At 32.5% G+C, this 22,952-nt stretch overlaps 3 protein-coding genes and 2 pseudogenes across 4 annotated transcripts; all 5 read left to right on the top strand.

Annotated features, from left to right (window-relative positions):
* The first annotated feature begins 2,104 nt into the window (after window positions 1-2,104).
* LOC117126676 lies at window positions 2,105-4,045 on the top strand (annotated as a pseudogene).
* A 592-nt stretch (window positions 4,046-4,637) lies between these two features.
* Window positions 4,638-9,888, top strand: LOC108869083 (S-protein homolog 5). Its single transcript, XM_033275805.1, has one exon. The coding sequence runs from the start codon at window positions 7,500-7,502 to the stop codon at window positions 8,022-8,024; it is 525 nt and encodes a 174-aa protein (XP_033131696.1). The 5' UTR covers window positions 4,638-7,499; the 3' UTR covers window positions 8,025-9,888.
* Window positions 9,889-11,098: 1,210 nt separating this feature from the next.
* Window positions 11,099-12,814, top strand: LOC103830022. Of its 2 annotated transcripts, XM_018652789.2 has the most exons (4): window positions 11,099-11,335; window positions 11,369-11,595; window positions 11,672-12,086; window positions 12,167-12,814. In XM_018652789.2, the coding sequence occupies exons 1-4, from the start codon at window positions 11,323-11,325 to the stop codon at window positions 12,328-12,330; spliced, it is 819 nt and encodes a 272-aa protein (XP_018508305.1). In that variant the 5' UTR covers window positions 11,099-11,322; the 3' UTR covers window positions 12,331-12,814. The 2 variants fall into 2 exon arrangements, with proteins under 2 accessions (XP_018508305.1, XP_009103969.1); XM_009105721.3 differs by having other exon boundaries at window positions 11,180-11,595.
* Window positions 12,815-13,069: 255 nt separating this feature from the next.
* Window positions 13,070-16,074, top strand: LOC103830023 (UDP-glycosyltransferase 76F1). The gene is made up of 2 exons (XM_009105722.3): window positions 13,070-14,391; window positions 15,044-16,074. The coding sequence occupies exons 1-2, from the start codon at window positions 13,896-13,898 to the stop codon at window positions 15,910-15,912; spliced, it is 1,365 nt and encodes a 454-aa protein (XP_009103970.1). The 5' UTR covers window positions 13,070-13,895; the 3' UTR covers window positions 15,913-16,074.
* Window positions 16,075-17,346: 1,272 nt separating this feature from the next.
* Window positions 17,347-19,105, top strand: LOC103831382 (annotated as a pseudogene).
* The last annotated feature ends 3,847 nt before the right edge of the window (window positions 19,106-22,952 follow it).

Genomic DNA, 22,952 nt, shown 5'->3' on the forward strand with positions numbered 1-22,952 from the left:
TTACTCTTTTTGTTTCAGCGTTGGATGTCTCAGATGTTGTGGCGGAAGCACCAGCACCAGGACCAGGATCAGGCGGTGACAGCTTCTTTCCTCTATCAAAAAAGCATGTTATAATCCACAACGTTGTAAAGAACAGACAAACTCTGAATGTACATTGCAAATCTGCTGACGATGACTTGGGGTTGATCCATATTCCTTGGAATCATTACTGGGGTTTCCGATTTCGTGTTAACATTTGGAGCACTACAATGTTTCGTTGCCATTTTACGTGGTATGGAGGGGGATCTCACCTTTTTGTAATATTCGACCCATGGAGAGACGATGATGAATTTGCAAAGTATCCAGCCTGCGATAAATGTCTTTGGCAGGTGAGAAGACAGGATGGAGACGAAGCTATATGTCGCATAGGGGCACGAGGTACAGACCCTTATTGTTTCCCATGGCTCGATAATGTGTAAGAAAAATAAAAGATTGTTGTTATTACTATGTCTAATCTAAGAAAATGTTACCATCGTAATAGATTATAATAAAATAATATGATTTATAATTGCTTAAAATATTTCTTTCAAACATGGTTTTACTTGACCGTTGATGCTAAAACATTGTAGAGAAAATTAAAGAATATAATGAGGTCGGCGGTTTCCCATCCAAAGAACAAGTGGTTAAAAACCATTAAAAACACAAATATCAATAATGGTGTAGAAATTTTGAAGAATCAGATGGGTAGAGCTAGAGTTTCCCATCCGAAAAATATTGCTACTATCATAGTGAAGAATGAATCAAAGGCACAGTACCATCTTTAATTTTTGGAGAAATCCAAATGAGTTTTGGGTGTTATATATTTATATAATGAAGTGTAAATGGCCAAGGCTCAATTTGGGTTGCTGTTTTTCTTGTCAAATGCATTTCATATGGTAAACGTTTACTTAGTGATGCCTATCGTTTCTGAGATTTCGCTAGTGCCTATGCAATGGACAAAGCCTCCTAGGGGATGTTAATTTGGCTAATCTTGAGCTGATCATACCCTCTACAGGTCCATCAAAAACCCTTCTTCGTACAGAAGGGATGCTAGTTGCACTTGGTATATCATATAATTGGTTTATCTTTTTCTATGTGGGATGGTTATACTCTGGAACCCCAGCATGTTTTTAACTAGTGTCGTAATATACTTAATAAATTTGGCATGAAGTCAGCCACAAATTAAAATTTGTCCCAGCATGTTTTTAACTAGTGTCGTAATATACTTAATAAATTTGGCATGAAGTCAGCCACAAATTAAAATTTGTCCCAAACTAGCTAAATTATCATATTCTTAAGTTTGCAAATTTAAGTTCCATAATTCAAAATATATAGTTCAATTAAGTGATATCCTTACTACTCACTTAGGTCTAGGTATGTTCTGCCATTTGGTGGGTAATCTTTTTTTATATAGTCTCAATTTAGCCGAAAAAACAAACTAAGTGAAAATAGTGTTTTAAAAAGAGTTTTAGAGGGCTGTTAAAGGGGCTTGTAGACGCTAATATTTCACAGCAATATTTATGCAATATAAAAATCTTAAGATTTTAATAACAAAATTATATAGTCCATTATTTATAAATTATGATACTTTATATATCATATATTAAATTATCCAAAATAAAATAATATGAATTTTATAAAATATAAATTAAAATAACATGCTATATTAATAACTATATTATTATATTCACAAATGCTTAAATGTACTTTAAGTTTCTATAGCCTTCTTTGAGGTTGCAGTAGATCACCACCTACTTAACACCTAATATTTTCTTAAACAATGATCAAATGTTTTTAAAATAAAGCTTTTAATATTGTTCAAAAGCTCAAAAGTCTTGAGTCTTGAGTCAAGACTTGAGTACATTGAGTCAAGTCTTGAGTCTTGAGTCAAGACTTGAGTACATTTGACCCAAAAAAAAAGTTTTGAAACAAGATAAGAATACATTGATTTGTTTCCAAATTATACACTAACAAAAAACAAATTGTAACACCAAAGGAAAACAATAAACATTTACACGTCGATGAATACGATCACAGACCAAATAGATGCATTCAACGTAAAATAAATAGTTAGTCATCCCTTCAAGTATGTTCAATCTAACAACCTTTTCCACAAAATTTACAGAACAATGGCTTTGTCTAGTAAGCCTCATTGCATATTAATGTTTATGATCTCATTTTATACTCTTACTCTTTTTGCATCAGCGTTAGAAGTCTCAGATGCTGTGGCGGACGCACCAGGACCAGGATCTGGTGGTGACGGCTTCATACCTCTAGCAAAAAAGCATGTCGTGATCCGCAACGTTGTACAGAACAGGCAAACTCATGAATGTACATTGCAAATCTAGTGACGATGACTTGGGGTTGATCCATATCCCTTTTGGTAATTCCTGGGGTTTCCGATTTCGTGTTAACATTTGGGAAACTACAAGGTTTCGTTGCCATTTTACGTGGTATTTCGGCGGATCGCACTATTTTGATATATTTAGTACATGAAGACGATAATGATTTTGGAAAGACTCCAGTTTGTAAAGAATGTATTTGGGAGGTGGGAAGAAACAACGAAGACGAGGCTATGTGTCGTATAACTCAAGATGGATCAGTTCGATATTGTTTCACGTGGGACGATGATGTGTAAGAAAATAGCTTATTGTTATTACCATCGTAATAGATTGTAACAGAATAATACCATTCATAATGTTGTAATGGTTAAAAGCTTTCTTTGAAGATTTATTTTTATCGTACGATTTATTTTTATATCTAGATAAGCAAAATAAATTTCGAAGTACATAAGCCAGAAAATAAAGATGAAAAATTAACTACCACAATAATATTACAAAAAAAAAATTACTTTGTTCATTTCTCAAAGTGGGTGCTAAATATTAAAAATGAACAAAAATTATTAGTTTAAGGATTTATAGTGTAAATGATTTCGGAAAGCTTGACAGCTAATCAAGATCTTAAGTTCGAAAATTAGACCAAACATGTTGATGGTACTCCATAGTACTTAGGTATTGATCGGTGTTTTGAAAACCGGACCAGACCGGCCGGTAGAACCGATCCGATCGTGACTCGTTGAATAAACCGACCCCGGTTTGGTTTAAAACCCGGATCTGCAAAAATTATAATCCAATAAAACCGGTGACCTGGATCATTTTGAAAACTCAGTTCTAAAAATCAACATATAATTAATGTACGTTTTAATTGTCATTAAATTTTAATTCTTTACAATTAATGTATGTATTTAATTTTTTTATATATTTATTTCTATTTTTGTAAGAAAAAGTAAAAAAAAATATCTCTTTGGCTCTCATATACTATTTTAATTTTTCATAGAATTTAAAATTTAAAATTTTAGTTGTAATAATAAATAAATGCAGTAATTTTAATGATCAATCATTTGGGTCTTCATCAGTTTATATAGTTTTCACTTATTTACTGTATATATAGCTAAATTTATGTTTATTATTCTAGTTACTGAAAGAGAACAAAGAACATATTACATTCAGAACTACTTTCTAGGTTTAGATAATGATAATATATCATTATAAATATTTAATTTTGAAAAACAGAAAGGTCGGTTCAACAGGTTGAACTGGTCTAACCAGTCAACCAGTAGCTATACCGAATCAGTATTCGGTCTGGTTTTCAAAACATTGGTATTGATGTTATTCATTACTACTATTGAACACTCTAAGGCTGGGAGCATTAAGTTTCAATATATTGGTTTATCTTTTTATATGTGGGATTAGGGGTGGGCGTTCGGGTACCCGTTCGGGTTTGGATCGGGTATTTCAGATTTTTGGATATTTCGGTATAGAAGTATAGAACCTGTTCGGGTATTTATGTACTTCGGGTCGGGTTCGGATACTTTTAGTTCGGGTTCGGTTATTTCGGATCGGGTTCGGATATTTAGATTTTGAAAAAAAAAAAAAATTTCATTTCTCAAATTTCTTATATTTAAAAATATAACTTTCACTTAACTAATTTTTTATTTTTAATAGATTGAATGGTTAATAGATTCGGATATAACATTTTGAAACTAAAAAGACATTAATTTGGTTATTGTTTGAAATTTTGGATGTAGCTTTTTGTTAATTCTTGAAACAAAAAGCAAAACATGCATTTTAAGTGAGTAGCAAATCATTTTCTCTGTAATTCTATGTATATCATATGAATTTAAAGTATGTGTAGTATCAATATAAATATTTTATATAAAATGAGAGATGTAAGCTAGAAATATATGGTTAATTATACATATGTTCGGTTATCTTCGGATATCCATTCGGATTCGGATATTACCCGTTTGGGTTCGGATATCCAATCTCTCCTAATTCAATACCCGTTCAGATATTTTGCTACTTCGGTTCGGATTTCGATTCGGATTTTTCGGATCGGATTCGGGTGCGGCTTCGAATATCGTATAATGTGTCCACCCCTATGTGGGATAGTTAAAGCAATCCTAATGGTAAATTCTCAAATATATGAAATGTTTTAAAAATTGGACCGCATACCGACTCAATATAGCTATTGGGTTGTTGGTTGAACTAGTTCAATCGGCTGAACTGGGTTTTCTGTTTTTCCAAAATTAATTTTTTTATAATGATATCATCATGACCTAAAAAGTAGTTATATATATGATACACTATTTGTTCTCTTTCATTAACTAGAAAATTAAATATAATTTTAGCCATTATACAGTAAAAGTGAATACTGTGTAGATTGTAACTGATAAACACTCAAATGATTGACCGTTTAAATTATCGCATTTATTTATTCTTACAACTAAAATCTCAAATTTTATGAATATGGCCAAAATGAAAACTGTATATGAGAGATCAAAATAGAGATTTTACTTTTTTTTCTTAAGAGAATAGAAATAAATATAAAAAATAAATTATTGAAATTTAATAACAGTTAAAATACATTACTTATGTGTTAAATTTTATAACCAGGTTTCCAAGTTGACCATAGTCACCGATTTTACCGATTTTTAGTAGATTTTACTGAGTTTTCTCAAATTCAAATTTTATACCAATCCAAACTCAGATTATTCAACGAGATGAACAAAAAAATAAAAATCACTTCATTTATGGAATAATCTTTTATTTTTTTGTTCAATCTCTATTTTTTACTCCATTTTGGAGTAAATTAAAGAATCAGGATGAAGATGTTCTAATTAGGCATGGGCGTTTGGGTATTCATTGGCGTTGGGATCGGGTTTTTCGGATTTCGGTTCTTTTTGATAACACCTCCTAGGTCTCATTCAAGTAAATTTGCAAGTATGAGTCAGGTTCGGATATAACACATCGGGTTCGGATCGGTTTGTATCACATCATAGAACTCATAAAATAACCATATATCATTCGGATTCGGGTTATATCAGATCGGTTCGGATATACCCGAAATAAAATCTAAAAATTAAAAGCAAAACATAAGAAATATATACTTATTTATACTCCCTCCGTTTTTTAAATAAGTCGTTTTAGAATTGTGCACATTGATTAAGAAATCATTAATTTTATATATTTCCTTAACAAAAACATCATTAATTATTTACCTAACCACAAATCAACCAATAATAAAATAGAAGGTATATTATCATTGGTCATATACCATTAAGTATTAATAAATTTTACATAGAAAACCGAAAACGTCATATAATTTGGAACATAAAAATTTCTCTAAAATGACTTATATTAAAAAAAACGGAGGGAGTATATAATTAAGTATTTAATGTAGTTATTTAAATTTTAAATACTTATTGTTAGATACCATATCAAAATAAATATTAAATTGAATATCTGAAATGTGAAGATCGCACCAATCTTGAACTGATTAGAACTTCTATTCTACGGAGCACACAGTCGATCTGTTCACCCGGTGTTCACAGCACCACCACCGTTAACTAGGTGTGTGGCCGCTATACTTCACCGGAGCTGGGATTGAACCAGCAATTTACTATCTTGAACGAATGATCTCACACTCGAGTCACCGTCTCTACAGCTCAATCTCACGGACTAACTCTCTTGTTAATCTCGCATCAACTGATCTAACAACTCCTAATCAGCTATGCTTATTAACTCTTAACTACAGCTAACAGACTCTTATAACTCGAGTTAGTTAACCTGAACATGTGTACATATCACACGCGTATCTCCTAGCTAAAGAGAGAGGTCCGGTTCATTCTCAATTACAAGCTTAAACCATTCTAAACCAAGTCTAATCTAAACTAAGCAATTGAACCTAAACCGATACAATATTTGTCTATAACCAACATGAAGTATATATTCATGTTTGATATAATTACATTGTATATTAGTTTGGACATTCAAACCGGTTTCTTCAGATATCTTTTTGGATTTTTTGGTTTTTTCGGTTTTTCGGGTTAGTCGTTCGGGTTCGGTTAATAACACTTCGAGTTCGGATATGTTTTGTACCACCTTACAAGATCCATTCAGATATTTTTTACATTTTGGACCGAGTGCGGATCGGATTTTTCTGTTCGGGTTTGGTTCGGATTTCGGATTATGGATTTTATGCCCATGCGTAATTCTAATGCGGGATAAAAATAAAACTACAAGAGAATAAAAACAAACATGAAAAATCAATTCTATATAACAAATGAATTATTGAAGATTGAGCAAATAATGAATGACAATTTGTTTCACCATGAAAAAACTCACCTAAATTTGTTTCATATGTAGATGTAGTTATTGTTGTAAAAAAAAGTTAGTTGATAAACTTTGAGTTGATTCTTGTTAATTTTGGGATTCTGATTGCTAAAATTTATTCATAAAATTAATGTCAAAATCATTCAACTCTTTTCACAACCTTTTTCACAGTGAAAATCAATAAACATAGTTAACACTAAATTTTAATTTATCACTTTAAATCTTTTCAATAACAATAGATTTTAAACTCTTTTAATAAAGATATTATAAATACAAAAACTAATAACAATAGATTTTAAACGTTTACAATAATTTGTTTAATACAAAATCAATAACACTAAATATATAAAAAAGGAATTTAAATCAACCATTAAATAACATTAGATTTTTTGGAATGTAAAGTCTATCCAAATCCAACGAACATCTTTATTTGAACATCTTTTTTTTATGAAAGTCTATCTACTCGTATCTCAAATGAGATGTTTCGAGATGAGAGGTTTCCAAAATTTTGAAATTGTAACTGAGTCAATCAAGACCAAAATACATTAATTTGTTTCCAAATTGTAGTAAATTATACCAGAAATAAATTTATAACTGTCGCCAAAATAAATAAATTTGTAACTCCAAAGTAAAGCATTAAATTAACATTTACACGGCGATGTACAATTATATAAATATACTACTACGTACATATCAAATAAATGCATTCAACGTAAGGTTAATCATCCCATCCCTTCGAATAGATTTACATTTAAATAGGGAACAAAGTTTAATCGAACAACCCATTCCATATAATTTTCATTAGCAATGGCTCTCTATGATAAGTCGCATAGCATTTTCATGATTATGATCTCATTTTATAGTCTTTATACTATTTTTGCATCAGTGTTAGATGTCTCAAATGCTGTGCAGGAAACATCAACATCAGGATCTGCAGGCGTTGACGGCTTCTGGCCTCTAGCACCAAAGCATGTCATAATCAACAACACTGTACAGAGCAAGCAAACTCTGAATGTACATTGCAAATCTAGTGAAGATGACTTGGGGTTGATCCATATCCCTTGGAACCAAACCTGGGGTTTCAAATTTCATGTTAACGTTTTCAAAACTACGAAGTTTAGATGCCATTTTACGTGGGGTATAGGCGAATCTCACGAATTTAATATATTTACGGTAGCAAGAGACGACGACAATTTTGGAGATTATGAAGTCTGTAAAGTATGTATTTGGGAGGTGGGAAGAGACAATAAAGGGAAAGCTATGTGTCGAGTAAATCGAGATGAATTGAATCATCCTGTTTGTTTCCCTTGGGACGATAAAGTTATTTTGTAAGAAGGAGAAGATTATTGTTGTTACTCTATATCTAATATAAAAAGTGTTATAATCGTAATAGATTATTTTAAAATAATACCATTCATATTGTCCGAATGCTTAAAAATCCTTTCCTTTGAAAACACAAAGAAAGTAGTGTTCATATATTGAATATACTAGAAATAATAATTTTAAATATAATACTATTTATTTTAAAATATTTTTTTAATTTAGATTTTGGCATTATTCTTTTATATTTTAACTTCATCAATTTGAAAAAATAAAACCATAAATATATTTTTCTAGCGTTGCTCTTTTAATTTGGTTTATTATTTCAATTTAATTTATTTAAATTTTAATAAAGTTAACATTTTATAAAAATATTTTTTTGTATTAATTTTGCATTTAAAGTTTATTTATTTTAAGTATGTCTCTTATCACTAGTTTTAAATATGTCAATATCTAAATATAAATTCAAATAAAATTGGATATTTTTTTGTTTTAGTTAAAATATACTAAACTGGTAAAAAATAAATTTTTATTTAATCGTGTGAAGAGAAAAAAATAAATTAAATTTTAGTCATTGAAATATCAACAAATTTTCATTTGATTAGAATTACTTTAGTTTTGTATTTGTTAATACACACTTACAATTAATTTTGATGAATATATATATTTGTACAGAAGATATTATATATGTTGATGTAAAAATTATATTTTTAATTATGTTTAATTTTTTATTAATGTGATATATACATTATATATATATATATATATTGTTTCAGTTGTGATATATCAATTATTAATTTTTTAATGCTGATTTATTATGAAGTTAAAATTGTAATTTATTAGATGTTATCATATTTAAAAAATATTGCCAAAAACATAAACTTTCTCGAATAAGCCTCATTGCATATAATGTTTATGATCACAATTTTTATTCTTACTCTTTTTGCATAATGTTCGAATGCCCAAAAGCCTTCGTTTGAAGTTTTTATATATCTACATAAGCAGACTAAATTTTTAGTACATACACCAAACAAAAAAAAAGATGAAGGGAATCAACCACATTATATTACACTTTTTTTTGTTAACACATTAAAATTTCAAATAAAAACTACTTTGTTCATCGCTCCAATTGGGTGCTACTATTACCAGAATCAGTTCTAGGTTTGGCCGGGTGAAAGATTCGGTTCAACTCTAATTTCTAAAGAACTACATTATACATTAGATAGTATGGTTTTTAACTTTTTATATTATTAAATTTTTTTATCATTCTAATCCAAAAAATGTTTATAGTCCCGTAAATCTAAGATCCATTCCCGACTACCCCTTGTTTAAATTCAACGAAGGTTGACTGACTCTCAAACTATATATTCATCTCTATGCTCCGCTCTGCTCAAGAATCAGTGTGTTAGGATCTAGCTGCATAACGAATGTGATCCATTTGTTTTTGCCCCAATAAGTCTTGATACGACAACAACCATCACCATCAACCACAAAAAAAATTCATGTAAGCACTTTTTGGAGAAAAAAAACAAGCAAGAACACGATGAAGCAAAGCATGTAAGGCATGTGAAATCCTATAGTGAGGCACTGAGGTAGCCTTTCAGTATGGTCGGAGACATGAGATCGAGCGTTGCGTTGATGCTGCCCAAACAAATCTCGCTGCAGATGCAACTCGCGTCTTCACGACAACCTAGGAACTAGGAAGTGACGATTGCTATGATCTCTTCTTGAACGGTGTATCAACCTTGTCTTTCTTGCTTCTTCCACACGTAAGGGACATGCGGTCTCAGTTTCACCGGTGTAATATGAACTATAAAATTATAATTTTAATTACCTCGCATAGTTCTGGAAAAAAAAAAAAAAAAAAAAAAAAAAAGCATAGTTCTGGAGAATATTTTTCAAATGCAAAAACATGCTACAAGATATTTTGTTCCAATTCCAAACATTTAATATTTACCAAATAACACATTATCATGCCATATTTTTCAAGAACTTTGTCAATAAATGTTTTCTAAGACAACTCTAAACTTCCAAGTGATCTATCACGGAAAAAATTAACTAAAAGGTTTTGAATTTGAACGCTCCCGGGCACGATAACCGAGAAACCTCAGATATGTTTGGTTCCGGACGCCGGTGGAGCATGAGTTCCTTGGCGTCAACCCCCATCCCCACTGCTTTTGCCTCTCTTCTATGTTCGTTTTAACTTGTATTCTGTTTTAATGTCGCTCTTTTACATACTTTATGTTCTGGGTCACGCCGTCGTCGTCTCTGATCACTGTGGCGTGCTCACCGGAACAACACCGTCAATCAGGGATTCCCGAAACCCTCGTCCAATAATCACCACCACAATCACTTTCGCCTCCTTTCTCATTTATCGGTGGTGGGCTTACCGGGATCATCTTTATCATCTCTAGCATCCTTATCATTTGGAGAAGCAAACCGTCTTAACCTTTGTTTCCTTTTTAAACAGTGTTTCCCTTCCAAATGTTAAATGAAAGTGTCTATTCACCTATAAACGTTTTGTTATCTTGTGTAACGGTCTGTTCGGAGTATGAAGATGCAACTGATTTTATTTCGACGATATTCCAATGTGCGGATTTGGTGTCACAATTTAAAATCACTAATTCTTAAGCATCTAGTGGTTCCATGAACCTCTGTTGGAGACCAAATCGGATTTTCTATACTATTTACTTAATAAATATAGTATAATACATTAAGATAGTGCTTCAATTGTCCCTTTAACTACTTATTTTATACTCTCTCTGTGAATATTCACCAAATTTTTCCTAATATTGGTAGTGTTTGTTTAAACTCCCCTCTTGCTTATCTTACATATCTAGTTTGTATGCAAGTTATGCCATGCAGTATTTTTTTTTTGTCAACAGATATACCATATAGTTTTGATAATCCTCCATATAAAATATAAATTTTGGAAACCCCTTAACAAAAAAAAACATAAATTTTGGAATGTTTAATATATTAGCAGTGAAGTAATAAAAAAAAAAATGATTTGTGCGATCGCCGACGAGAACCTTGTTTTCGGTCGCACAGATTCAAAGCACCGACATGATTATAGTGGAAATCCCACGTAGTGTGTGCCCAACTAGCCCATGTGAGTTCTCGTTTCCTCATTTGAGTTTATATTTTGGTAGTCAAACCATTTAAAAATTACAGACTAGTTACAGAAGCAATACTATAACAATGTTTTAATAGCTGTCTCTCCTCGTTAAACCCTCTTTTACTTTATAAAGAGAGAGAACCCTCTCTTGAGTCAAACACCTCTCTCTCACTCTTTTTGCTCACTGTCGTAATGGTCGCGCCGCTACTCGCCGCCGTGTCCTCTGACCTTGAACCGATGGAGAAAGCCCTTTTCACCGAATCAACCCTGAGTCAACTCGGCTTCCCTAACGAGTTCCCTTACGAATTCGACTCCTCCGCTTTCACCTCCCCGGTAGACTCAACGGAGACGGAAGACGAAACTAGCGAAGACGAAGATGACTTCTTTGCCGGGTTGACTCGCAGACTCGCTCTCTCTACTCAGCGCCTCCCTTCTCCTCCTCCTCCCTTCCTCAAGGCTACTGAGGTTTGTTTAAAAGCTTCACTCTTTTCAAATGTTATCTCATAATGCAAACTAAACATTCACAGCAATCTCTCTTCAGGTGAACTCGACTGAGTCAACTCGGAGTGGACTCGGGGGCTTGACAACCTCTGGAAACAAAAGTCCCGACGGTCCGTTCTCGCAAGCCCCTTCACGGCCAGAGTCTCCGTGTGTTGAAGAAGACTCTTTGAAAGTAATATCTGCTGCAGCTGGAGAAGTCGCCAAGATCAAAAGGGCGAATCTTGATTCGAGCCGCCAAAACCCTAATCTTAATCCATTCATCCCATTTCCTCAAAACGCAGCGTTTGGTAGCTACTACTACTATTGGCTACAGCAGACACCATCGCAACCCGCTTTGAACTTGTTTCCTTATCCCGTTAGAGGCGTTTACGCCGCCGCTAAACAACCGTCTGCTGGTACCGGCGTTTTCCTTCCCAAGAATCACAGAAACCCTTCAGATTCCCGGAAGAAAGGAGGTAACTTTAACGAACTTTTCCATGGATTTTAAGTCGTGTGCTCTGCTCCTTGGGATCTAAAATAAAATAATTGGTTTCAGGAGGTGGATGTGTTAAGCTCCCGACAAAGGTTGTTCAGACACAACATCTTAAAACTCAAACATTCTCTGGTCGGTGTAACTCACGTTCCCAAGCTCGTCTCAGTACTAATTCGAACAACATCCCCAACCTCAGTTCCGAAACTCAGTTTCCAAAACTGCAGTAACGGTGGCTGTCTGAAGGAAGAAAGACATCTTCAACAAGAATGAATGGTTGTACTGTAGGATTCAGGACTTTGAAGGAAACGGAGACGGTCGTAGTTAGTGATGGTTACTGGTTATAGTAAAGAAGAATTGTGTGTGGAACGGGGGTGGGGGTGATATTTTATTGGTTATTGCTTAATTTATATTTGTTGATTAGGTGAATGTAGAAAAAGGTTTTAATAAGAAACTATTTTTGGTGGGGAGGAATTTTCAGCTGCTCTTCCTTGGGTGAAGATTATGTCTTTGTAGTTGTAGTTGTAGTTGCAGTGCAACACCATAGAGGATGTGTTGAGAGTACACATTAGGGTGCTTTCTACTCTTTTTGGAATCTGTGAGGGTTGCAATGAACTATATGTAGTTTTTATTTTGTTGGTTTGTTTGAATAAATGAAGCAACGTTTGTAGTGAATCATATTGGTAATGGAAATATATTGTATCTGGAAGTAAATTTTCCTACATTTACTAAACGTCGGTGAAAGTTTATGCCATTTTTTTTTTATTTTGAAATCTTCAAGTCTGATAGATTTGGGATCTCTCCTTCATTTCTCAAAACCGGTAAGAAATCAGGAAAAATGGAATAAAATGATGATTCATTTTAAAAGAGTGTGTTTGAAAAGGGTTTGTTGTACATTTGTTTCAAAGAAATAGTGCAATTTATTTTTGGAAAGAATATGGAAATGACAAAAAAGAGAGAAGAGGGTAAAGAAAACTTGTGAGGCACTCATCAAACTTTTGGATGTTATGTTTTCAATCATTTCTATTGAAATAATAATGTTAGTTGTTTGAGTTTTATATCGATCCTTCATCAATCATCATGGTTAGAATAATCAAGCCAGAGATATTATGCATGTTAAGCCAGTTTTATCTGGTATTACTTTTTCTCCCTTTTCTTTGTCGTAAACAAATAAAATTGAAATTGAGATTCTATAGTTGCCAAAGTGTTGGTGGTCTGATGGTAGTACAATGGGGTTGGTTTCCTTATAATAAATGATTACTTTCACTGTTTCACATCAATTTCTAAATGCTAACTTCGGCCTTATAAAACATTATGGATGTAAGATCCTGAATTTTTATGATAATCAGTTTTTTGATAAATTAACCGTTTGTATAGTTAGTTAGTTTTATGTTTTTGGGGATTCGGCTTGTTTTCAGCCGACTTATGTCTCAAAGGAATGTCTTATTCCCTTTGGCTTACTAGTTTTCTAGGAGTTTGGTATAACTCGCTAGCTTTGGATTCCATATCTTTATGACTTAGGTTATAAATCAATGGATCTTACAGCGAAAACAATATTCTCTTATACACAAACCAATAACCACAGATATATTATCATCTATTATATGTTTTTGGTCGGGGTCCACTGCCCCATGTAATCCCACTATCAAAAGTTCGAGTCGTGTTTGAGACTTTGAGTAGCCTACGAAGGTAGCACACCAACTTGCCCAAGTGGTTCTCGGCGGCGTACTAGAAGTTTAAAACCACACCAACAACTCAAAATAATCCAAACTCTCCAATAACAAGAAAAATAATAATGGAAGAGAGAAAAGAAAAGAGAATAATCATGTTCCCTTTACCATTTCCAGGACACTTCAACCCGTTGGTCCAACTGGCCAGAATATTCCACCACCGCGGCTTCTCCATCACGATCATCCACACCTCTTTCAACTTCCCTGATACTACTCACTACCCAAACTTCACTTTTCGAACCATACATCACCACAACGAAGGAGAAGAAGAAGAAGACCCTCTATCTAAACCGGATGCTTCAGGTATGGACCTCGTCACATTCATTCGTCAGCTGAGAGAAGGTTACGCGAACCCGTTTCGTGAGTCTCTGAAGGCGGAAGTAGGTGGAGGAGAGAGGGCGTGTTGTCTGGTGTCCGACGTTGTTTGGGGTAGGACCACGGAGGTTGCAGCGGAAGAGGTTGGGATTAGAAGGATGGTGTTAACCACAAGTGGTGTGGCGTCTTTTTGTGCTTTTGCCGCTTACCCTCTCCTTAGAGATAAGCATTACCTCCCTATACAAGGTAATACAAAATTCACACTTCTTTAACTTTGATTTTTTTATCTTACGAAAATTACTTTGGCATATGCTTGATCAGATATCATTATTTATGATATTAAATTATACATTTACAATATGGATAACTAATGGAGTCACAAAGCAAATGTTCTTTAGTGAAAGCTTTCTCTATTTAACTTCTTAAAGTAATATTATATAAAGAGACTTTAATATGAATTCCTTTAATATATGCATGGGTCTTATTTGATTGTATGATAAACTGGAAATATAGTATCATATATAATCCATTGAAAGTTGTGGTTATAGCTGCAAATCCTTCAAACAAAACTTTTTCTATTGAATTTGTGTTTTTAACAAAAAAAATTCATAAAATGAAATATATGTTTAAATTATATGAATTTTCAACATAAAACTAACTAGTAATAATTGAATTGGTTTATCTCTTATATATTATTCAAAATTCTATCCAACAATAGATGTGGGACATTGTTTCTAATATATATCTTTCTACAGTATTATTTTTTTTCATAAGACAAAGTAATTAAGATGGTCTATTCATTTTCTATAGAGTGCCTACTATAAAACATGTAAACGCAAAGAATGATGGAAACATAAATAATCCAAAGCTAAATAGTTATAAATTCGTTTTGCTCAAGATTCTAGATTGGATGAGCTAGTGACGGAGCTTCCACCTTTGAGAGTGAAGGATCTTCCAGTCATGGAAACGAATGAGCCGGAGGAACTATACCGGGTAGTTAACAACATGGTGGAAGGAGCCAAGTCTTCTTCAGGAATCATATGGAACACATTCGAAGATCTTGAAAGAATCATCGTACTCATGAATTTTAGTACCGAGTTTCAAGTTCTCGTCTTTCCGGTCGGACCGTTTTACAAACATAGCGAAAATATTTTACCGACGACAAAGAACAAAGAAGACCATGTAACAACTGATTGGCTCAACAAGCAAGACCCGCGGACTGTGGTCTATGTGAGTTTTGGAAGCCTTGCAGATATAGAGGAGAAGGAGTTTCTCGAGATTGCTTGGGGTTTAAGAAATACTAAACAGCCGTTCTTGTGGGTGGTTAGGCCGGGGATGGTCCAAGGGACTGAATGGCTCGAGTCATTGCCTTGTGGGTTTTTGGAAAACATTGGTCAGAAGGGGCAAATTGTGAAATGGGTGAATCAGTTAGAAGTATTAGCGCATCCTGCAGTAGGAGCGTTTTGGACACATTGTGGATGGAACTCAACGCTAGAGAGCATATGTGAAGGTGTTCCAATGATATGTACGCCATTTTTTACAGACCAGCGTGTGAACGCGAGGTACATTGTTGATGTGTGGCAGGTTGGGATGATATTAGAGAGAAGTAAGTTGGATAGGAAGGAAATTGAGAAGTTATTAAGAAAGGAAATGGGAGAGGAAATAAGAGAGAGCTGCTTGAAGTGGAAAGATAGAGCTAATGTTTGCTTAAGTAAAGATGGGTCTTCTTCCAAGTACTTAGAAAAACTTGTGAGTCATGTCTTTTGACTCATATGCTTTTGCAAGTTAAAAGCTTTTACAAACGAGCAATGTTTTATAAAATTTCTAAACCAAACTTTTGCATGTTTTATTTACTCTTAAAATTGTAATATTGGTTCGTTTGTTATATATATATCAACAAACAAATAAAATTAGACTGAGTTGTTGGGTTTTAATTTTTTGAAAATAATATAATCAGCATTAATGTCCATTTGAAAAATAATTAAACTGAGCTAAAATTAACTTTATAGTTTCTACAAATTAGCAAACATAACCGAAACCTACAAACGGTATATTTGACAAAAGATTATGGTGTGAGAGGATTAGTGAGTAGAAAATTGGAGATTTAACTCCATCGTATCTGGAAGCTTTATATATAATATATGGCGATTGTGGAGCTATCTATTTGCCAGTGGTAATTTGAAAATTTAGAGATTTTTTTTTTTAATTTTGGTTTCTCAATATATTTCTTATAGATTGGATAATTATAGAAAATATGATGATTTATAGTTATACGAAAACCAACTCGGCGCCGAACAAACACGTGAGAGAAAGACAAAACCCACGTTCGGAAGAAGGCAAACCTTGTTATGGGCGATAACATTTTATGGGAATACGTCAGTTCGGCTCCATTAACCATCCGCAATCAACTACGCAATGGTCGGAACCTTTGATTTTTATTTTGCCTTTTCTTCTTTCTTTTATCTCTATTTATTTTATTTTTAATGTATATTTTCATTCTGAAAAGTTCAATATCTAGTCAAATTACAAACCATAAGGAAACATTTCCATATTTCTAATTTTTTTTATCATTGAAACAAATTGAATAAGAAATTAAAATATTTGCAAAGCATATAACCAAAACTGAACCCCATATAACATTAGGAGTAAACGAGAAATCATAGCTATGAAGTTAAGAGGAAAAGGTTCTCAGAGTTCGAACTAATAACATCAATTTTGTAAATGTTAGTTCAATTTCTTTTTTTTTTGTAAATGTTATTAATAGCTTAAGCAAAGTAGCCTAATTTTTATTTGGTGCTTTACTATCTGTGGAAAAGTGTGATTTGCTAGTATATTTCGAGAACTGTAGCTCGTTCTAGCACATAAACATTACACACGGTCAATATATATACTCTAGCTTCTTAAAAGAAGTATTCCCTCCGTTTCATAGTAAAAAATATTTTGAAAGATTTTTGTTGTTACATAATAAATGATGTGTAAATATTTTTATGTCAACTTTAACTTTACTAAGAAAATTTAACCTATGATTATACATCTTCATTTATAACTGGTTACATTATCAATAATTTATATTTTTAAAATTACTTTTAAGAGAAAAATAATTTTTCTTAAACGTCATGTTTTCTTTGAAAACATTATGAATAAAACAGAGGAAGTACCATTTTGATATTCCGGCATGCAGAAGTGATGTTTATTCTAGCAATGAGTTGTGCAGACAAATTCCATATCTGCAAAAAGATATCCAACAGCGTGCATGTTATTATTATCCACTAATTAATCATGCAATATATAGTATAAGATACGTGCTCCTGTAGAAAAACGTTGAATAATATTGTCAGGATCATATATAGATTGAACTCTTGAATGTATGAAGAATGCAACTACTACTACACAGTCGCATTTATATATTTCTTATTTAATTATTAGAGTTGTTTTGATTTCTTAATGTAGCCGTAACGGCAAGCAAATCAAAACTAAAGGGAATTGTTGATAGTCGGTCTGATACTACACCGTCAGCCACGTTCGGCCTCTTGATCATCCCATTTCCAAACTCACCAAACACCAATCAATTGTAATTGTAAGTAAATAAATATACTCATTTAAACTTTTGTTTTGAGAAAAAAAAATTATTTAGACCTTTATTGTTGCTTTTGTGTTTCTGAATATTAAGTAAATTATTTTATATATGTTAAAAGCAAATTCCAATATATCGCAAATAAATAAATACTCACTTAAACCATTTTGAGAAGACAAATTATTTAAACCTCCATTTTTAGTTTCCTTTTTGTTTTTGAATATAGTAAATATGTAAATTTATTTTCATATATGTAAATTTATAAATTACTGTAGTATTTACTTGACTAAAAAGTTTTCTTTCTCTCTGTTTTTGGGTTATAATAGGAAGCAGCCGTGGCGAAGTACGTAGTGAAGCAATACACCGCAGCAGCTGAAGGAGAGACGGCATTGGCTGGAGTAGAGAGCATGTACGCTATAGAAAAGGTTAAAATGGGAGTAACAGAGTTTTGTGCAGCGAAAGCCCTAAATGGAAAGAGGAAGAAGAAGATGGTGAGGATCAGAAATATCAACAACGGAAACGGTGGAGAGATGGGTGGTTTCGTGTTGTGGAATAAAGGTTCATGCCAATGGAGTTTAGAGCTTGTTGTGTCCGGTTGTAAAGTCAGTGTTGGTTGTGATGGTAACTTGGCTTGCAAGCAAAGTCCTTGGGTCCCACATTGACATGCTTCTGATGAACCTTCTGGACCTCTCAGAAGGTTCCTTCAAGGACTTGACCCAAAAACAACAGCAAATCTGTTTGCTGAATCGGTTTGCATGGGGGGGGGGGGGGGGGGGAGAAGGCGGTTAATGATGAAGAATGCTTTGTGCTTATGCTTGAAACGCAGCCTTCAGGGCTTACAACAAGAAGCAAGAGCGGTATGGAGACGCTGAAGCATACCGTGTGGGGTTGTTTTAGTCAAAGAACAGGACTTTTGGTCCAACTAGAGGACAGTTATCTCGTACGGATCAAGACTGGTCCTGAAGAAGAAGATGTCTTATGGGAAACAACCTCTGAAACAATGATCCAGGGTTATAAGAGAGTTGATGGGATTCAGATTGCTCACAGAGGAAGGACACGCGTAGCCTTATTGAGGCTTGATGAGAGCTTAGAGAACCATTCAAAGACTACAATGGAAGAGAGTTGGGAGATTGAAGAAGTGGGTCTCAACAAATGGTTATGAGAAAGTGTTCTGGTATAAGCAAGTGACATAAGATGATATCAATAAGTGGGAAAGTGACCTGTGGCGTAATATTTTCATATATTAATACCTTCTTGACTCTTAACGTTTGCATTTAGGTTTAAATCATTTTGAAGAAGAAGAGTAAATGTAAACTCGTTATATCACGCTAAACTTCACAACCAAAGAGACAGATCATGTAAGTAAAACCGTGCCTATATATGCAATATAAAAGAACATATATCCATTAAATCTCGACAATAAGAATTTGAACCTTGACATATCCATGTAACATATATGTCATATAGTGATTCGTTCATCTACAGCTATCTTTCATAGGACTCTCTGAATGGTGAGAAGCCATGATGAAATTGGGAAATTAATGCAGCGGGTGAGAAGCTTCTTTCTCTTTTGCTTGGCACTTAATTAATGTATCCTTGGTTAAGGGTACTTTGCTCTTTCAATCCTCCTCCACTTTTCTTTCACTTCTTGGTTCTTTCTTTTAATTTCCTTTAGCAATCTTTTGTAATGTTAATCAGATTTCCTTGACTAAAGCCTTTTATAAAAAAAACCTTATACCATATAGTTTTATTTTTAATCTTAGTCGATCATATATATTAATTTTTGAAAGCATATGTGCAGAAGTTAAATAAAGACGATATCTTTGTTAGAAAGTAAATGAATAAGGGAAAATTACCAAAAAAAACTTTAAACTTGATTTTGAATACAAAAGTGTACTTCTAAATTTAATCAAATACAAAATTAAATCAAAAAGTTGGTGAAATTACAACAATCTCCTTATGACCAAACAAAAAGTAATGTTTTTTTTCAAATGGCTGCAACAAAAAAAATGTTTCTCACTCTAAAACTCTCTAACCTCTCTCTAATCTCTTTAACATCAAACCACTAAACCTTAAATACATTTCTCCTTTTTTTGCAAAGTTTTCATTACCTGGTTCTCATCTTTCACTCTTTTAAAGGTAGATCTATAAATTTTGAATATGTATTATTGTGTGTTTTATATATTAAATTTTAAAATACTATAGATTTAACCTAATGTGATTGTTTTGTTTATTATTTAAGCATAAAATTATATTTTTTGAAGTTTTTCTCTGTTTTGAAGCCATTTGAATGTTTTTGAATTTGCAAATTTTTCAGATCTGAGACAGACTTTGAAAGACTTCTCAAAAAACGCTCGGAAGACTTTAGGCAAGTCTTCTAATGCATTTTATGCTAAAAGATTTCTCACAAAGTCTTTAAGAAGTCTTCTGCCCAAAGTGGTACAAATTTTGGATATGTATTTTGTGTGTTTTATATATTTGATTCTAAAAAGTTATAGATTCAACCTAGTTTGATTTTTTTGTTTATTATTTAAGCGTAAAGAATTTATTTTTGAAGTTTTCTCTGTTTTGAAGTCATTTGAATGCTTTTGAATATGCAGATTTTTTTCAGATCTGAGTCAGACTTTGGAAAACTTCACAGAAGACTCTTGGAAGATTCTCGGAAGACTTTTAGAAAAATTCTTGAAAAGTCTTCTAATGTATTTTATGCTAAAAGACTTCCCAAGAAGTTTTCGGGAAGTCTTTCGAAGTCTTCTTCCCAAAGTGGTACAAATGAATGATGTCAAGTAGAGTTCAAGCTTATCTATGTTGAAGAAAGATATCTAGCTCTATGTGTAATAGTTTTGTTTATGGTATGTTTTATGATTTGTATGTGTACTATTTTAGTTGTAACTTTTTTTGTAAACTTGAAGAGAGGTTAATCAAAAGAATTTGGTATATATGTTCATGTTTTTCCAAAAGTACTTGAAATTATTGAAGTTATTGATACAACATACCAAGAATTATTTTTAACCATTCTACTCACTCATAACAAAACAGAACAACAGAAAAACTTAGTCAAATTTACTAAAACTAAGAGAGAAGACTTCACAAGAAAACTTAGTCAAATTCACAAAATAACAAACTTGAATTTTAAGTGAAAATTGAAATTTTAAATCTCATGTAAGTTAAAAAATATACCTTGTCATCTAAAAAGAACATTAAACCACATGAGTTGATATTCTTGAAGTTACTTAACAGTTTTGAAAGTTAAAAACATACCTTGAAGTTACTTAACACTCTTGAAAATCTAACATAGAAGAATTCTAGAGAAGATTAAGCAGTTTTGAAAGTTAAGAAGTCTTCTCGGATTAGCTAGAAACATTAGTAAACATAAATATTTAAAATCTCATAATTATCACCAAATAAGTAATGAATTTCATTCAGGAGTCCTAATACTGACTATTGCACATGAATTAGTAAGAAAATACTAAAAAGTCATTTTAATTTTAGAGAAAATAAAAGTTTATTAAGCATTGACGTAGAAGACTTCATAAGAAGTTTTCTATTTAGGTCATTTTTGCAATTGCATGCAAATTTACAAAGGAAGACTTCTTAAGAAGTCTACTCTACAGACGACATCTTGAGAAGTTTTTCTTTGTAAATATTAGCTTAATTTTGTATTTGAAAAAATCTCAAAAATGCCAGAAAATACTTGTCGAGAAGTCTTCTCGTATAAACATGTTAGTTTTACAATTGACCGAACTTCTTAGAACTTTACTTTTTACAAAAGAATTCTCGGGAAGTCTTTTCGGGGAAGACTTCTATAGAATTCTTGTGAAAGTCTTCTCAATGTCGAAAGAAGTCTACATGAGATACTTTTGCAATTGACTATATTTGACTTTTCCAGAGAAGCTTTTCTAGAAGTCTTCCGGCGGAAAACTTCTATAGACGTCCTTTCTTGTAACCAAAGGTTTGATCAAAACCCGGAATAAAATTTGAGAAGTCTTCTCATTAATATTATATGTTTCACTATTATTTTTCAATTGCAAAAGTATACATGCATAGTTCTTGCGACAGTGAAAAGATTTCGGGAAAACTTTCATAAGATTTTTATAGAAGTTTTTCCCGAGAAGCCTTCTATAAAAAGTCAAATTTATGACAAACTTTGGTCTATTGCAAAACTAACTTAGTTATCCGAGAAGACTTCTCGAGAAGTCTTCACTGGGATTTTTGGTTTTTTTTCTTAAGTTAGAAGACTTCTAGGAAAGTTTTCTTGATGGAGAACACATTTAGCGAAGTCTTATAAAAGTCTTCTCGAAGTCTTATGAAAGTCTTCGCGAACAGATCTGAGAAAAAAATGATTTTATACCTGATTTTGTGAGATTACTTGCTTTAACTTCTCCAAGAACCCATAACTTCACTACAAAAGCTACCAAGTCGTTAATGACCACGAATCATTAGCTTGAATGTCTCTATGAACCTTACAAATCTTGGAATCAAAATTTTGGATTCTTTTGGATGAATTTGAAGAGATAGTGAAAGAAATGTAATTTGTGTGCATAAGTAATGAGATATGAAGAGTAAAAATCGAAACTTTGGTGCGTTAAGAACTTCCAATTGGTTGTTCATGGTGGCTAGTGTATTGATAACAATAACAATAACAATATTGTAAATAGTTGATGAAGATGAGAATGATAAGGTAAAAGAATTATTCAAAAAAAATAAAGAAAAAAAAATGTGATGGCAGTTTCGTGAATAACTTGAATTTTTACGGTGAATAGAAAAAAAAATTCAAAGAATTATGGGTTATTTTTGTATCTGACTTTAAATTTTAGATCATATTAAAAAAAAAACCCAATGAATGGTCCCCGTAGAACTAGAATTCTTAGCTAGTTTTTGAATGATACATTTAATATCGTCATTCCGTTTCTGACCAAAGTTTTTTACCTCATTTCTTTTCTAACAAACACACATTTATGTACACATATGTAGCTGCATATATATGCACATGTGATATACTTTATATGTTCCTAAAAGATGTATTTTTGTGTGCTTTTACACATATATAACATAATAAATGTATTATTTTTGTATTTACCAATTTTTTATAATTCTAAACCAGTGCTATTTTTTTTTAAGTTATTAATTTCTTGTTATTAACTAATAAAATTGCATAGAAAACTTAAAAGATGTATATTTTAAAATAAAATTATTTTACAACATTTATCTTTTATGAGCATATGGAGTGCAT

The sequence above is a fragment of the Brassica rapa genome, chromosome A07, assembly GCF_000309985.2.
Source record: "Brassica rapa cultivar Chiifu-401-42 chromosome A07, CAAS_Brap_v3.01, whole genome shotgun sequence".
NCBI lineage: Eukaryota > Viridiplantae > Streptophyta > Magnoliopsida > Brassicales > Brassicaceae > Brassica > Brassica rapa.

Bases quoted from the DNA above. Each gene is read 5' to 3' on its own strand.
- LOC108869083 (XM_033275805.1), top strand. From the start codon at position 7,500: ATGGCTCTCTATGATAAGTCGCATAGCATTTTCATGATTATGATCTCA.
- LOC103830023 (XM_009105722.3), top strand. From the start codon at position 13,896: ATGGAAGAGAGAAAAGAAAAGAGAATAATCATGTTCCCTTTACCATTT. The intron at 14,392-15,043 runs GTAATACAAAAT...GTTTTGCTCAAG, and splicing joins GCATTACCTCCCTATACAAG to ATTCTAGATTGGATGAGCTA.
- LOC103830022 (XM_009105721.3), top strand. From the start codon at position 11,323: ATGGTCGCGCCGCTACTCGCCGCCGTGTCCTCTGACCTTGAACCGATG. The intron at 11,596-11,671 runs GTTTGTTTAAAA...ATCTCTCTTCAG, and splicing joins CCTTCCTCAAGGCTACTGAG to GTGAACTCGACTGAGTCAAC. The intron at 12,087-12,166 runs GTAACTTTAACG...AATTGGTTTCAG, and splicing joins AGATTCCCGGAAGAAAGGAG to GAGGTGGATGTGTTAAGCTC.